Source organism: Bubalus bubalis, chromosome 6 (assembly GCF_019923935.1).
Source record: "Bubalus bubalis isolate 160015118507 breed Murrah chromosome 6, NDDB_SH_1, whole genome shotgun sequence".
Classification (NCBI taxonomy): Eukaryota; Metazoa; Chordata; class Mammalia; order Artiodactyla; family Bovidae; genus Bubalus; species Bubalus bubalis.
The window spans coordinates 5602081-5619825 of NC_059162.1; the positions used below are offsets into that span (position 1 = coordinate 5602081).

The window sequence follows — 17745 nt, forward strand, 5'->3', positions numbered from 1 at the left end:
CATCATGTAGCCAAAGTATTGGAGCTTCAGCTTCAACATCAGTCCTTCCAATGAATATTCAGGACTGATTTCCTTAGGAGGGACTGGTTTGATCTCCTTGCAGTCCAAGGGACTCTCAAGAGTCTTCTCCAACACCACAGTTCAAAAGCATCAATTCTTCATCATGCAGCTTTCTTTATGGTCCAACTCTCACATCCATACATGACTACTGGTAAAACCATGGCTTTGACTAAACACACCTTTGTTCATAAAGCAATGTCTCTGCTTTTTGTTTTATTTTATTTTTTGCTGATCTGGACTTTATTAAGAGGAAATCAGTGATAATTACACAGAAATTACTTGCCTAAGCTAAAATCCTTGAGATTCACATGAATTTAGTTACACAAATAAATGGCATGTTCAAAACCATGAGGAAATATCCCAATGCTCAGGTGATGAAGGCTTAGGTGAATAAATCTGCACACCTATTTCAATCTGTTAAACAGTTTGTGGGCCTCACAATGGTCCCTTGCATGCAAGAAGTCAAAAAGCTCCTCTGTGCAGTCCTCCTCTGCCTGTGACCTGGAGGATACATGCTCATCACAGAGCTCTAGCCACTCCCGAGCCTTTACACATTTCTTCAGCTGTTCACATTGCTCTCTCATGGTTGTCAGGGGATCCACTAATTCCTCCTCCTCGGGATCTCCAGACCCGGTCAGCATCCTTTGCTTGTCCTCTAGCCCCATGTCTGGCTGCAGTCCTGGTCTGCTTTTTAATATACTATGTAGGTTTGTCATAGCTTTTCTTCCAAGGAGCAAGCGTCTTTTAATTTCATGGCTGCAGTCACCATCTGCAGTGATTTTGGAGTCCAAGAAAATAAAGTCTCTCATGTTTCCATTGTTTCCCCATCTATTTCCCATGAAGTGATGGGACTGGATGCCATGATCTTGGTTTTCTGAATGTTGAATTTTAAGCCAGCTTTTTCACTCTCCTCTTTCACTTTCATCAAGAGGCTCTTTAGTTCCTCTTCACTTTCTGCCATAAGGGTGGTGTCATCTGCATATCTGAGGTTATTGATATTTCTCACCACAATCTTGATTCTAGCTTGTGCTTCATCCAAGCCAGCATTTTGCATGATGTACTCTGCGTATAAGTTAAATAAGCGGGGTGACAATACACAGCCTTGATGTACTCCTTTCCCGATTTGGAACCAGTCTGCTGTTCCATGTCTGGTTCTAACTGTTGCTTCTTGACCTGCATATAGATTTCTTAGGAGCAAGTAAGATGGTCTGGTACTCCCATCTCTTTAAGAATTTTCCACAGTTTGTTTTGATCCACACAGTCAAAGGCTTTAGCATAGTCAATGAAGCAGAAGTAGATGCTTTTCTGGAATTCCCATGTTTTTATCTATGATGCAACGGATGTTGGCAATTTGATCTCTGTTTCTTCTGTCTTTTCTAAATCTACTTGAACTTCTAGCAGCTCTCAGTTCATGTACTGTTGAAGCCTAGCTTAGAGAATTTTAAGCATTAGTTTGCTAGCATGTGAGATGAGTGTCAGTGTGCAGTAGTTTGAACATTCTTTGGCATTGCCTTTCTTTGGGATTGGAATGAAAACTGACCTTTACCAGTCCTGTGGCCACTGCTGAGTTTTCCAAATTTGCTGGCATATTGAGTGCAGCACTTTCACAGCACCGTCTTTTAGGATTCAAAATAGTTCAGCTGGAATTCCATCACCTCCAGTAGCTTTGTTCATTGTGATGCTTCCTAAGGCCCATTTGACTTCACAGTCCAGGATGTCTGGCTCTGGTTATCGGGGTCATTAAAATCTTTTTTTTTTTTTAATTTAATTTAATTTTATTTTTTAACTTTACAATATTGTATTGGTTTTGGCATATATCAAAATGAATCTGCCACAGGTATACATCTTGCCACCTCTTCTTAATATCTTTTGCTCCTGTTAGGTCCATACCATTTCTGTCCTTAATTGTGCCCATTTTTGGTATCTCTAATTTTCTTGAAGAGATCTCTAGTCTTTTCCATTCTATTGTTTTCCTCTATTTCTTTGCATTGGTCAGTTAAGAAGGGTTTCTAATCTACCCTTGCTATTCTTTTGAACTTGATATACAGATGGATATATCTTTCCTTTTCTCTTTTGGCTTTCACTTCTGTTTTCTCAGCTATTTGTAAGGCCTCCTCAGACTACCATTTTTTGCCTTGTTGCATTTCTTTTTCTTGGGGATGGTCTTGATCAGTGCCTCCTATACAGTGTTATGAATATCTGGCCATAGTTCTTCAGGGACTTTGTCTATCAGATCTAATCCCTTGAATCTATTTGTCACCTCCATTGTGTAATTGTAAGGGATTTGATTTAGGTCATACTTGAATATTCTAGTGGTTTTCCCTACTGTCTTCAATTTAAGTCTGAATTTGGCAATAAGGAGTTCATGGTCTGTTGGCAGGAGCCACAGTTGGCTCCTGGTCTTATTTTTGCTGATGGTATAGAGCTTCTCCATCTTTGGCTGAAAAGAATATAATCAATCTGATCTTGGTATTGACCATCTGGTGATATTCATGTGTAGAGTCATCTTTTACATTGTTGGAAGAGGGTGTTTGCTATGACCAGTGCATTCTCTTGGCAAAACTCTGTTAGCCTTTGCCCTGCTTCATTTTGTACTTGAAGGCCAAACTTGCCTGTTACTCCAGATATGTCTTGACTCCGTACTTTTGCATTCCAGTCCCCTATGCTGAAAAAGACATCTTTTTTTGGTGTTAGTTCTAGAAGATCTTGTAGTTCTTCATAGAACTGTTCAACTTCAGCTTTTTTGGCATTAGTGGTTGGGGCATAGACTTGGGTTACTGTGATATTGAGTGGTTTGCCCTGGAGATGAGCTGAGTTCATTCTGGTTTTTTTTTTTTTTTTTTTTTTTTTTTGAGACTGCACCCAAGTACTGCATTTTGCACTCTTTTGTTGACTATGAGGGCTACTCCACTTCTTCTGAGGGATTTTTGCCCACAGTAGTAGATATAATGATGATCTGAATTAAATTTGCCCATTCCAGTCATTTTTAGTTCACTGATACCTAAAATGTTGATGTTCACTCTTGTCATCTCCCATTTGACCACTTCCAATTTGCCTTGATTCATGGACCTAACATTCCAGGTTCCTATGCAAGATTGTTTTTACAGCATCAGACTTAACTTCCATCACCAATCACATTCACAAATGGGCATTGTTTTCACTTTGGCTCTGTCTCTTCATTCTTTCTGGAACCATTTCTCTACTCTTCTCCCAGTAGTTTATTGGGCACCTCCTAACCTGGGGAGTTCTTCTTTCAGCATCATATCTGTTTGCCTTTTCATACTGTTCATGGGATTCTCAAGGCAAGAAATTCTCAAGGTAGTGGTTTGCTATTCCTTTCTCCAGGGGACTACATTTTGTCAGAGCTCTCCACCATGACCCGTCCATCTTGGGTAGCTCTACACAGCATGGCTCACAGTTTCATTGAGTTAGACAAGGCTGTGAGCCATGTGATCAGTTTGGTTAGTTTTCTGTAATTATGGTTTTCCTTCTGTATTTACATTATGCATATATATATGTATGTATATAATGTGTATATACAGATATGTAATATATAAACATATACATTATATCTTAGATACATATATATAGTATATATATATATTTACTGGCAGGTACTTGAATAAAGAAAGTTTGGACCTAGGGAGAGAAGGAGGAACCAGTTAGAAATATAACATAACAGTCCAGGTAACAGATAATGGAGATTAGAACAAATGCAGCAGGGGTAAAAATGATGAGTGACAAAAGATATATTTAGAAGACAACTTGATAGTGCAAAGTGAGAAAGTATGCACCATCAAGGATTACTGTGAGATGAGGAAAGTGGGTAGATGGTGATGATAATATAAACTCAACTGGGTAGGAATGGTTTAAAATAGTTGTTTGCAAGCCTTTAATATGAAAATGAACAAGTGACTCTACAACTGGGACATATTATCTTTAATCTAGACCCTAAATATCTGCCCATCACCACTTCACTCATTCCTTACTTCTTAATCTTAGGATAATAGAGTGCCAGAGTTGCAAAGATAGATTATTAGATATTTAGAGTCTGGATTCAAGATAATATGCCACAGGACTGTGTTATTTTGTGTATATTTGTGTGCCCACACTTATACAGTAACCTGGGACAGAAGTCAAAACAGGCATGTCAAAATGTTCACCATCAGATTATGCTGATTAAGTATATTCTTTGCCCCACTGAATGCTATCATTTCCTTGTTAACCTCCAGCACTTCTAAAGAACAGAAGCCATTTTATTTTCTTTAGAAAAAAAAGTACCTGTGTCATAGTTATCAGTGAAATATTATGAAGGGACTAAAAATGTTGGTTCTGGAAAAAAAAAAAAAAAAAAAACCACAACGATATTGACCTAAAGAAAGGTTTCTTAACACTAAATAAAGTATATACACAAAATGGTATGCAGAGTCTACAAAACAAGTGACCAGTACTTCTCAAACTGTCAAGGTCATCAAACTAAGAAAAGTCTGAGAAGACTGTCCTAATAGAGAGGAGACTAAGTGTAATGCAGTGCCGCAGATGGAGCACTTGAACAGGAAAAGCACTGGGTTAGAGAGCAGATGGCTCTTTCCCACTGACTCAGCAGTAAAAAGCCTGCCCGCAGTGCAGGACACCCAGGCTCAACCCCTGGGTCGGGAAGATCCCCCAGAGAAGGCAATGGTAACCCACTCCAGTATTCTCGCCTGGGAAATCCATGGACAGAGGAGCCTGGTGGGCTACAACCCATGGGGTCTCAAAAAGTCAGACAGGAGTTAGGGACTAAAGAACAACAGTGACAAAGAGCAGACAGAAGTTTATTTCTGTGTAAATTCCTAGGCATCTGAAAGCTTAGGAGTCCTGAACTGTCATACATGTCTCCTTAAAATCACATATTTTTTTTTAAATCTTTCAGAAAAAAAAGACTTACCTGAAGATCCATTTTAAAATGTGCTAAGTAGCTTCTATTTTCTGTCCTATTTTAAGGCATAAGTTGACCCCTCAGTGTTGAGTAGCTCCATAGGGAGATAAAGCACATGCTCAAGATGCTAGCAAAGCAGGGATGCTAGCAAAACAGAACCTTTTTTTTTTTTTTAAAGATGATGATATCTGATATTTATCAACCTTATTATGGTAAGGTGTCATTTAGATTTTTTAATTAGTTTGAGCTCTACGGAATTGCCAGTTTCCAACCTGGAAAAGAAAAAGGTAACTTCATATGGTTCAATCTAGTGCCTTATGGAATATGCAGCCTTATCTTTCTGTTGTTGGAGGCACCTAAGGACTCCATTCAACTCTGCTGCCAACACAAGCTTTTAATAAGCGGCTCTTAATTTGAGTGGTCAACATTGTAAAATATCTGCAAAGTGTCTGTTTCCACCCTCTTTGCTCACCTCTCCCAATCTGACCTCCCACTTCCAAATTAAGTGAACTAAACTCTGGCAATACCCTAAGACCAGAGCAAACACGGTGATGCTTTTAACTCAAGAACCCAAGCAAAGGCCTGGCAGATTTTGTGGAAAGGTTTTTGAAAGTTAGGAAAATTTCCATCCTCATTTAACCCTCTAGGACTTAGATTTGGTGGTGGGGCGTGGGGATCAGGTCCCATGACTTGGTGTAACATTTCCTGAGTTGAGGGAGCTGAGCATCTCAGTAACGAGAGAATGAGGAAACATTGGAACTGAGGGTCTGGAAAAAGTATTTGGTTTGTTAAAAAGGCTCCCGCGCCCCTCAGTTGACCTGCATTGCAGAGTCCTTGGTAATAAGGCAGTATTTTATCCTAGCTTCCTCCCTCTCCCCTTCCCCCTCCTTCCAACTCCTGATCCCCACCCGCCCCCGCCCCCCGCCCCCCGCCCCCCTTCCCCGGAGTAGCAGCCGCAGAGCATGGGGTGAAAAGTCGCTGGAAGGACAAGTTGACAGATAGCATTTGGGTTACCGGGTCACTGAAAGGCGTCGTGATCCGGGCTCAGACGGAGCGATTTCCTCGCTGATTTTAATCTCTCGTCTGTTCACACGTCATGCCACCTGGACATAATGCAGAGAAATCTGGAGATTTAACAAACCCTTCCGCTTGCCCCCAAAACTCCCTTGGAACAGAGAGAGAGAGAGAGAGAGAGAGACAGAGAGTTAACTCTTTCCCTGCCTTTTCCATCAACAGTAGAAAACCTACGAGTGGGACAGACCTTTCTAGCAATTAATAAGCTCAAGGTTTTGTCTGAGCGAGGAGGGCTTCCTCTTTATGAAGACTGTAAATAATATAACAAGCTGTCCCTTTTACTGCCTTAGACACACGTAAGTGGCAGCTTTATCCTTTTTCATTGACCCTCTGTCCAGGTTTTGATTTACTTTCAAATCTCTTGTCTTAGATTCTTAGAAAATATTTATTTTGGGGGTGAGGGGTGGGGTGCAGTCAGTGGGAGAAAGGATGGAAAGAGAGATATCCGAGAAGAGGAATATTAATAACTTTCTTGTGACTGTGGCCAGACAGTCTGCTTTTCTTATTTCCCCATAAGGTTCGGAGCTATTTCTGACCAAGGGTGTTAAAGCTGAGAATTAATGGATTTCAGCAAAGTAGATGCTGTCATTCCAGAGAAATGTTTCTGCTTAACTTGTTAGAGATGTCTCAGGTCATGCTTTGTAGAGCTGGGGAGTAGGGAGAGTAAAGGTAGCCAAGGTCCTTGCAGGAAGCTGCCCCTTCAGGTTTCTTCCCTCTGGACAAACAGTGGCTGGAGAGAGAAAGACTCTTGCTCTCTGTTTTCTCACAGAATGTGTTTCATACTTCTATGAAAGCACTTATCAGATTTGATTACACTTATCTGTTCAAATGTCAGCACCAGATTAGAAGCTCCACAGGGTCAGTGACTGTATCCTTCACATCTAAGTGCCTGAAATATATAGATGTGCTTTAAATATTTGGTTGTTTATCAAACATGGTCTGAGCACTTACTATTGCTGGGTACAGAGCTAGCCAATGTGGATATAATGAAGAATAAGCTAGAGTCCCTTTTCTCAAGTTGCTCATAATATGGTGGGGGAAACAGATATGTAATGGTAACATTTGCAATAGAACATTACACATTTTGTCCTGGTTGTATTGGATTTGACTAGGGGAAATAGTTAAGGAGGATTCCATTCTACTGGGGAAGGGAAAAATCAAGAAAAATATCAAGTGAAATGATGGTAAGAGTACAAACCAGGAGCCACACAGGCCAGTTAAGACACTATCTCAACAGCCTTTTGGAGAAATAGTAGGGTATAAGGACATTATCAGTGTGGCAGAGAGGAGATAGGATTAAAAGATAAGAAGGTAATGATTCCAAAAAACTCAGTGAACACTAAGATGAAATGGCTGGAAGAAAAGGAGATGACCCCTAGGCTTCTGGCACTAGTTATTGGGTCATTAAGTGCATGGTTTATCAATATAAGGCAAAGAAAATAATGAAGAACATGATACCCTTCACCTAAGGGGTCATAATACCGTGGTATTGTTTACTAATCCCAATAACAATTTCACTGCAATTGTGTCCTCAGATTATCCCAGTTTCCTTGACTTCCAGTAGACACAGCTTGCTTTACTGCCATGAAACCTGGAACACCACCATTTACTTGTGCCAAAGTAAGTGGAACATCATAGGCAGAGAATTTGGAAACCTGGATTGACTTTCGGCTCTGAAACTCTCTGAGTCCCTGCTTAGACACTTTTATACCAGAGAAAAAAAGCTACTCCCCTGACTGCTTTGTTAGTTGGTTGTGATGGTTGGATGAGATTTTGCATCTAAAGGCTACACACACATAAGTAGCAAGATAGGACAGATCCACAAACCTTTCCAACCCAGGAATTTGAAGGGGTTCTTGGTTTGATCCCTGGGTCAAGAACATCCCCTGGCAGAAGGCATGGCAACCCACTCCAGTATTCTTACCTGGAGAATCCCATGGACAGAGGAGCCTGGAGGGCTACAATCCATAGAGTCACCAAGAGTCAGACACGACTGAAGTGACAGCACACACTCACACACACACACACACACACACACACACACACACACTCACACACACACACATTCACACACACACACTCACACACACACACACTCACATACACACACTTGCACTTTTTAATGACTTGCAGTCATTCACCGACAGAGAGCTAATGAAAATGAAAATTACACACTGCCTTAAAGTCAGAAAGCCTCACACATGAGGATGAAACTTCTCTGAAGAGGATATTTGCCAAGTGGCTCTTGCTCAAAGGAGAATACTTTGTCAAATCTGCCCAGCATGGGCTCCAGACTGCTGAGCTTTCAGGAGGCCCATTTATCAGAAAAACAAAACAAAACAAAAAAAACAACAACAACTTCAATCAGTTCCTCAGTCTAGTGACCCTAACTTGTGCAGGTGGTAGCTCTAAATCTTGGCCAGATTCCAGTTTGGATAATTCCATTAAGTTTCTCATCATTCTAGCTTCAACTTCATCAGGAATACTCTCCTTTCCTTCCTGTCTTGGAAATTGCCACTGGTAGGAGAGTATGTGAGAAAGAGGAGAGTGAAAAATTTGGCCTAAAACTCAACATTCAGGAAACTAAGATCATGGTATCTGGTCCCATCACTTCTTGGTAAACAGAGGGGGAAACAATGAAAACAGTGACAGACTTTATTTTGGGGAGCTCCAAAATCACTGCGAATGGTGACTGCAGCCATGAAATTAAAAGACCGTTGCTCCTCAGAAGAAAAGCTATGACCAACCTAGACAGCATATTAAAAAGCAGACATTACTTTTCTGACAAAGGTCTGTCTAGTCAAAGCTATGATTTTTCCAGTAGTCATGTATGGATGTCAGAGTTGGACTATAAAGAAAGCTGCATGCTGAAGAACTGATGCTTTTGAACTGTGGTGTTGAAGAAGACTCTTAAAAGTCCCTTAGACCACAGGGAGATCCAACCAGTCCATCTTAAAGGAAATCAGTCCTGAATATTCATTGGAAGGACTGATGCTGAAGCTGAAACTCCAATACTTGGGCCACCTGAGGCAAAGAACTGACTCACTTGAAAAGACCCTGATGTTGGGAAAGACTGAAAGCAGGAGAAGGAGATGACAGAGGATGAGATGGTTGGATGGCATCACCGACTAGATGGACATGAGTTTGAGCAAGCTCTGGGAGTTGGTGACAGACAGGGAAGCCTGCTGTGCTGCAGTCTATGGGGTCTCAAAGAGTCAGACACAACTGAGCAACTGAGCTGAACTGAAGAGAGTATGTCTGTATTTTGCATGTTCAGAGTATATTTTCTCTGCTCTATAATGAGGACATTATTCTTGTGAGACCAACTTCCAGGTAGTTTATTCTTAGAATCTAGCCCTGAGAGCTTTTCTCACCAGCCAGGTAAATTAGAGAAGGATAGACTATAATAGCAATTTGGAAAGCCTTGGACACTGATTGATAGTAGCTAGGTAGATAGCATAGATATGTGAAGTGGTCCCTGGGGACTAAAATAAGTGAGAGAGTGATGAGGACTGGATAGTATATTCCACATTTAAGCTCATCCACATTTTAAAATATTTTTGTTTATGTTTTTTTGGCCAAGTGTGCAGCTTGTGAGAATCTTAGTTCCCCAACCAGAGACTGAACCCATGTCACAGCAGTGAAAGAACTCAGTCCTAACCATTAGACAATCAGGGAATTCCTTAAATTCATCCACATTTTAAAAAGTGAAACATTGTGTGTAAAGGTTCCCCTTTCTCCACATCCTTGTGATGGCTTCCTTTTTGATGTAGCCATTTTAACAAGTGTGAAATGATATCAAGTTTCTCTTTGCCTGGAGAATCCCATGGCATCATCATTTCCCTGATGATTAGTGATGTTTATTCCCTTTTCATGTAAATCTTAGCCATTTATGTCTCTTTTGGAAAAATATCTATTCAAGTCTTTTTAAATCAGATTTTGTTGTTGCTTTTGAGTTGTATGAGTTCCTTATATATTTTGTATATTAATCCAGATTAGTTAGTTACCTAGAATCTTATATAGATGTCTTGCAAATATTTTCCCCTGTACTTATTGCCTTTTCACTTTATTGATTTTTTTCTTTTGCTGTGCTGGAGATTCCTCAAAAATTCAGAAATAGAACTACCATAAGATATATAGATAAATATACACACACACACATATATACACACACACTCCCCTCAATAAATGAAATCAGGATCTGGAAGAGATCACTGAACTCCCATGTTCATTGCGGCATTACTCATAGTAGCCAAGATATGGAAACAACTAAAAGTCTGTCTATGAATGAATGGATAAAGAAAATGTGATACATACACACAATAAAATATTATTCAGTCATGAGAAGGAAATCCTGCTATTTATAACAACATGGATGGACCTTAAGGGCATTATGCTAAGTGAAATAAGTCAGAGAAAGATAAATTCTGTATTATCTCACTTATGCACGGAATCTAAGTAAGCTGAATTTACAGAAACAAAGAGTAGAATGGTGGCTACCAGAGGCTACAATGGATGGTGAAGGAGGGAAATGTTGGTTAAAGGGTACAAATTTCCAGATATAAGCAAAATAAATTTTGTTAATATATTGTACAGCATGAGGACTTTAGTGAATAATACCGGTTAGAAGTTACTAAGAGAGTAATTCTTAAATGTTCTTAAACCCCCCAAAAATAATTCTGTGAGGTGACACAGGTGTTAACTAACCTTATTGTGGTAATCATTTTACTATATATACATTTATGGAATCATTACTTTATATAACTTAAATATACAAGATGTATATATGTTAATTACAGTTCAAGGAAAGCTGGAAAAAAATTAAAACGTTGTGTAGCCTAAAAAAAAAAAAAATCATTTGTGAGCATAATTTGCTTTGTAGGTCACCAGTTTTCAATCTCTAATATAGCTCTTAAAACTTACTAAAGTAAAAGTCACTCAGTCATGTCCAACTCTTTGCAACTCAGAATACTGGAATTCTCCAGGCCAGAATACTGGAGTGGGTAGTCTTTCCATTCTCCAGGAGATCTTCCCAACCCAGGTCCGCCGCATTGCAGGCAGATTCTTTACCAGCTGAGCCACAAAGGAAGCCCAAGGATACTGGAGTGGTAGCCTATCCCTTCTCCAGCAGAACTTCCAGACACAGGAATTGAACCGGGGTCTCCTGCATTGCAGGCGGATTCTTTACCAACTGAGCTATCAGGGAAGCCCTAAATTTAGTAATGATTTAACTAAACCAGAAGTAACTAAATAGCCAATACATAGGTAGCTACAATTTATAAAGCCAGTTGAACACAAATCTGAATTATTGCCTGGTCTTCTATCTCTCAGTCCAAGGCTTTTCTTCCATGCCAGGTGGCTTTCTGTTCCAACCTTTAGAAATTTGAAATACTCTGTCAATATTTCTTTGCCTTCCTAACTTACTCTCCTATCATTTTGTAAAATATACGTAGTTATGTTTCAGTGGAGAGAGCATTGGAATTTTGAATCAAAAGCTGTGGGTCCAGTACTGGTTCTATCCCACAGTAGCAGATCAGTCTGGACCAGATTTCTAAATTGTGAGTTGATGCATTAGTAAGTCCTGGAGTCTGCTCATTTAACTCATTCAGTTTAAAATGTTAATGGTATTCAAATTTTTTGAATTACTGTCCAAATACTTGTGCAGTGGGCCCGTTCTAGGATACTGTTCATTTGAAGATCAGGATCACTATCTTCATGTATTAAATAATGACATTTTCTCCTCTTGAGATCCTTCCCACAAAAATTCGTTCATTTCACAATAGGTATCCATTGGAAAAAATCAGATTGATATACATTTAATTAGCCCCCATTAGAATCATTTTCAAAAAACTAATAGCACAAATAATTGTTTCAGGGGCATTGGGTTTAGACAGATATGGGATTAAAAACTTGCTCTATCATTTAAAAATCTTTGAGACATTGGGTAATCACTGAGGCTTAGTTTCCCAACCTCTAAAGTGGAAGAATATTAACTACTCCATCAGCATAAGATTCAGTTCAGTTCAGTTCAGTTGTTCAGTCATGTCTGACTCTTTGCAACCCCATGGACTGCAGGATGCCAGGTTTCCCTGTCCATCACCAACTCCCGGAGCTTGCTCAAACCCATGGCCATTGAGTTGGTGGTGCCATTCAATCATCTCATCCTCTGTCATCCCCTTCTCCTCCTGCCTTCAATCTTTCCTAGCATCAGGGTCTTTTCCAATGAGTCAGTTCTTCACATCAGGTGGCCAAAGTATTGGAGTTTCAGCTTCAGGATCAGTCCTTCCAATAAAGATTCAGGACTGATTTCTTTTAGGATTGACTGGTTGGATCTCCTTGTGGTCAAGAGTCTTCTCCAACACCACAGTTCAAAGAATCAAGTTCTCAGGGTTCAGCTTTTTTTACAGTCCAACTCTCACATCCACACATGACTACTGGAAAAACCATAGCTTTGACTAGACAGATCTTTGTTGGCAAAGTAATGTCTCTGCTTTTTAACATGTTGTCTAGGTTTTCTTCCAAGGAGCGAGCATCATAACTTTTCTTCCAAGGAGCAAGCATCTTTTAATTTCATGACTGCAGTCACTGTCTGCAGTGATCTTGTAGCCCAAGAAAATAAAGTCTTTCATTGTTTCCTTTGTTTCCCCATCTATTTGCCATAAAGTGATGGGACCAGATGCCATGATCTTTGTTTTTTGAATGTTGAATTTTAAGCCAGATTTTTCACTCTCCTTTTTCACCTTTATCAAGAAGCTCTTTAGTTTCTCTTTGCTTTCTGCCACAAGGGCCATGTCATATGCATAAAACTTATTGATATTTATCCCAGCAATCTTGATTCCAGCTTGTGCTTCATCCAGTCTAGCATTTTGCATTATGTACTCCGCATATATGGTAAATAAACAAGGTGACAATATACAGCCTTGATGTACTTCTTTTCCAATTTGGAACGAGTCTGTTGTTCCATGTCCAGTTCTGACTTTCACTTCTTGACATGCATACAGATTAAATGAGGGTAAATTCAATGCGTCTGGTAGGTAGGACATGTGAGAGCAATAGTAATTTATATTATATATTCAAGTGTCTCCATTAACAGTTTTCTTTCCCTCCCTATCAAAGCTTTATGACCAAAATTCAGGTTACTCTAGAGGTTCTAACATCTTTATTCATAGAAAGACTTCATGAACATTTTTTCCTTGCTGAAAGATTCTGGACAAATGAAAAGCATGACATAATTTGAATGGAAGTAACACTTGGCTGCTTAACATGGGTCTGACTGTAATAAATGCATTTCTTCAGTTTTCCAGTAGGATTGTTCCCCAGGTGGTCCCTTAACTAAAACAAAATACTAGAGAAGAATAAAGAATGTACAGTGCTTAGAAAATCATGTGCTTTTGATTTCCAAAGATATTTATGTTCCAAATGAATGATAGGTGAGAAAAGCTCCTGCCATATTCTCCTACCTTCTCCACAAAGGGAAAGTTTTTAGTGACAGTTTTGTTCTCACAATCTAACATTTAGAGAAGTCTCCAAAGGATTTTTTCTTTGAGCATGTGGAGACTTGGTTCAAGTTGCTGAGTTTGATTAGAGAATGTTAGGACTTGGCCAAGTGATGGTGTGTGGGTTGGGATAAGATCAAGTAAGGAAAGGGTATTGGGTAGAAAAAGGGTACAGAGGCTTTTCTTGTATTATCCCTTTGCCCCATCCCTGAAACCTTCTAAAACTCTTCATCTTATGATGGAGGTAGCATGTTTGGGCTTTTAAAACTTTTGGCACACTCATCTAGGGACCGATTCCCCTGTGTCTTTGAATTTCAAAGGAAGCTCCCTGCTCGAGATTTGCTTCCTGGTTGGTGTTTGAATCAAAATGAGAAATATCAGTTATAATGCTGCTAATAGGACTTATAGCATATCACAACTTCAACTCCTGATGGATGAGTCCTTGGATGAAGGATCAAATAATTTCATAACCTTAACTCTTTTTAGCTCAACTCCTATGTTTGACAAAGAAAGTAAGGTCCAGAGAAATTGAATCAATTACCTAAATTAAGAGCTGGCCAGATATGGCTCATAGACCAAATCTTCCCTGCCACCCCTTTCATAAATGTGGTGCTATTGGAAAACAGCTGTACTCATTCACTTACATATTATCTATGGCTGTAAAGAATCCATCTGCAAGGTGGGAGACATGAGTTCAATCCCTGAGTTGGGAAGATTCCCTTGAGAAGGGAAAGGCTACCTACTCCAATATTCTGGCCTGGAGAATTTCCATGGATTGTATAGTCCATGGGGTCACAAAGATTTGGACATGACAGAAAATTTCACTTTCACTTTCACTTCAAGGCTGTTTTTATCCTACAATAGCAAAGTGGGACAGTGATGACAAAACTGTATGTCTCTCAAAACCTAATATATTTACTATTTACTATCTGGTCCTTTATGGGAAAAAGTTCACTGACCCCCAATCTAAAATCACACAATCCATTGGAAGCAAAGCCAAAATTAGAATTAAGGTCTTCCGAATCTTGAGCCAGTGGCCTATGTCTTACAGCATACCAGAAGAGAGAATGAAAAACACAATGCTTATAGAAACTTAGGCCCCACCAAATAAGATAAATGATGGAATCTGAGGGTTTTGTGTGTGTGTGTGTGTGTGTGTGTGTTTTGCTGCCATAATCAATATCAGGAGATATTTCTCAATCTACCAACCCTAAGCTGGACTTTTACTAAGACCAAAATTGGAGCTGAATTTTGTTAGTTCAAGGAGTCCTCCATGGACTCTGTAACCCCTTATTCTAGATACCTATCAATCTGCTCATCAAATATGTACAAGTCCTCTTTCTATGCCTTAAAAAATATATATGTTTAAGGATAATTCAGCATCCTAATAAGAGTTTCACCAAGATTAAGCAGCAAGGGTATTTAAAGAACAAATCACACCCAACAAACTTCATAGCCTTTTACAATGTAGTTTCAAATTAGCAGATGAAAGGAAGACAAGGGATCTTATATCTCTGCCTTTTAGTAAAACACATGTGACAGGATCTCTCACAAAGTGTTAGTGGCAAAGCCATTTTATGTCAGCCTTTGCCAGTTCAAATGGGCTTGAATGTTTCCATGTAAACTGGAGAAAGAATGATGATAAGTGTCATTGCAAAGAGTTTGGGCATGATGTGGCATCTCTGAGATTATTAAGTAATATCATAATTGACCTTGAATAAAGCACAATAATGTCACGATCAAATAATATGTGTGCAGTGCTCAAATATAAAGAAATCCCAAGGAAGTTCAGGCAAATAAGAAAATGGAGTTAAATAAAAGTAGATATATCTTCATGGACATAGCTAAATAACAACCCATGGAAAAAAGTGAGTCAAAGAATCAGCTCTTCCAAATTTCAGAGACCTAGAAATAACTGAACACTGACAATATTGTATTAGAAGTTAGAGTTGTTACTACTGAATATTAAAAAATGGGTGCAGCTCATATCCCAGTTGCAAAGCTGAAGAATTGTGAGCAGCATGACAGATTGGTGGTTAAACAATAAAAGAGAATCACCAATTCATTTATTCATGTATTCACTCATCCATTCCAAAACTATTTACTCAGTGCCTGCCATGTGCTTGTCACAGTTTTAAGTACTGAAGTTATAGCAGCACACAAAGTAGGCACAGGTCTTGCCCTCATATATTTTTCCCTCTCTCTTCCGCTTTCTCTCATGTAACTTTATCAGAATATGGTAAGTAACAAGAAGTAACTTGAAAAAGAATGATGGAAGAGTAGAGGATGAAGTACACTACTTTAGACAGAAATATAAGAAGAAAACCCCTCCATGAGGTGTCTTGACTAGTGGAAGGATATTCCAGGCATAAGAAAGTGTGAAGGTCCCAAAATGAGAGCACACTTGACATGTGGGGAACAGAAAGAAGTACGAAGAATAAAACGAAAAGTCCTGGGAACTGAGATGAGAGAGGCAGGTGTTGCAGGATACTGTCATGTAGATTTTGGTAAAAATTTGCATCTTATTTTTATTGAGGTGAGGAGACATTTTAAGAAAAGAACTAACACCTTAAAAAGATCAGTCTGATTGCATTATGAGAATGAACTACAAAGGGGCCAGGTAGAAGGAATGCCAGTTAAGAGGTTTTTGCAGTATTTTAAGTGAGAGGTAATAGTAGCTTGGACTTGGGTGAATACAAGCTGTGGAACTGATAAAAAAAAAAAAAAATGGGCACTTTGTGCATGGGTGTATTCTGAAGGTAGATTCCAGTAGGATTTATCACTTGTTTGGATGTGGGAAATAAGAGAATAAAAGAAATCACAAATGCTTCTAAGCATTTTTGCCTGAGCATCTGGTGCTGCAGCTGCTGCTAAGTCGGTTCAGTCGTGTCCGACTCTGTGCGACCCCGTAGACGGCAGCTCACCAGGCTCCCTGTCCCTGGGATTCTCCAGGCAAGAACATTGGAGTGGGTTGCCATTTCCTTCTCCAATGCATGAAAGTGAAAAGTGAAAGTGAAATCGCTCAGTCGTGTCCAACTCTTAGCGACCCCATGGACTGCAACCTACCAGGCTCTTCCATCCATGGGATTTTCCGGGCAAGAGTACTGGAGTGGGGTGCCATCACCTTCTCTGGCCTGAGCATCTAGGTAAGTCAAATAGCAGTTTTACTCAAATGGGAAAACCAGGGGAAAGGGTAATTCAAGGTAGAAAACAAGAGTTAAGTCTCTATCTAATAAGTTACAGGAGTATAACTTATTCTCCTTCACCACCACAGAAGATTACAAAAGCTCTCAGAGTCTTCTCACCCTAAGAGTTCAAACCTCATATATCACTTCTCCCCATGTTTTTCTTGAGTTTCCTATAAGGGACGTTGGCTATATACTATGGGATTTGATCTCTCCCAATCCAAGTCCCAAAGCCAAAGCAAAAACAATACCCAGTTGTGGACGTGACTGGTGATAGAAGCAAGGTCCAATGCTGTAAAGAGCAATATTGCATAGGAACCTGGAATGTTAGGTCCATGAATCAAGGCAAATTGGAAGTGGTCAAACAGGAGATAGCAAGAGTGAATGTCGACATTCTAGGAATCAGCAAACTAAGATGGACTGGAATGAGTGAATTTAACTCAGATGACCATTATATTGACTACTGTGGGCAGGAATCCCTTAGAAGAAATGTAGTAGCCATCATATTCAATGAAAGAGTCCAAAATGCAGAACTTAGATGCAATCTCAAAAACGACAGAATGATCTCTATTCATTTCCAAAGCAAATCGAAATTCAATATCACAGTAATCCAAGTCTATGCCCCGACCAGTAACACTGAATAAGTTGAAGTTGAATGGGTCTATGAAGACCTATAATACCTTTTAGAACTAACACCCAAAAAAGATGCCCTTTTCATTATAGGGGACTGGAATGCAAAAGTAGGAAGTCAAGAAACATCTGGAGTAATGGGCAAATTTGGCCTTGGAGTATGGAATGAAGTAGGGCAAAGGCTAATAGAGTTTTGCCAAGAGAACGCACTGGTCATAGCAAACACCCTCTTCCAACAACACAAGAGAAGACTCTACACATGGACATCACCAGATGGTCAACACCGAAATCAGATTGATTACATTGTTTGCAGATAAGGATGGAGAACCTCTATACAGGCAGCAAAAACAAGACCGGGAGCTGACTGTGGCTCAGATCATGA

General features: G+C 39.6%; 1 protein-coding gene across 1 annotated transcript; it reads right to left on the reverse strand.

Annotated features, from left to right (window-relative positions):
• Positions 1–464: 464 nt before the first annotated feature.
• Positions 465–725, reverse strand: LOC123465923 (cytochrome b-c1 complex subunit 6, mitochondrial-like). Its single transcript, XM_045166230.1, has one exon. The coding sequence runs from the start codon at positions 723–725 to the stop codon at positions 465–467; it is 261 nt and encodes an 86-aa protein (XP_045022165.1).
• Between the last annotated feature and the right edge of the window lie 17020 nt (positions 726–17745).

What these genes read in the sequence shown, in the direction of transcription:
- LOC123465923 (XM_045166230.1), bottom strand. Translation starts at nt 725, where the DNA reads ATGGGGCTAGAGGACAAGCAAAGGATGCTGACCGGGTCTGGAGATCCC.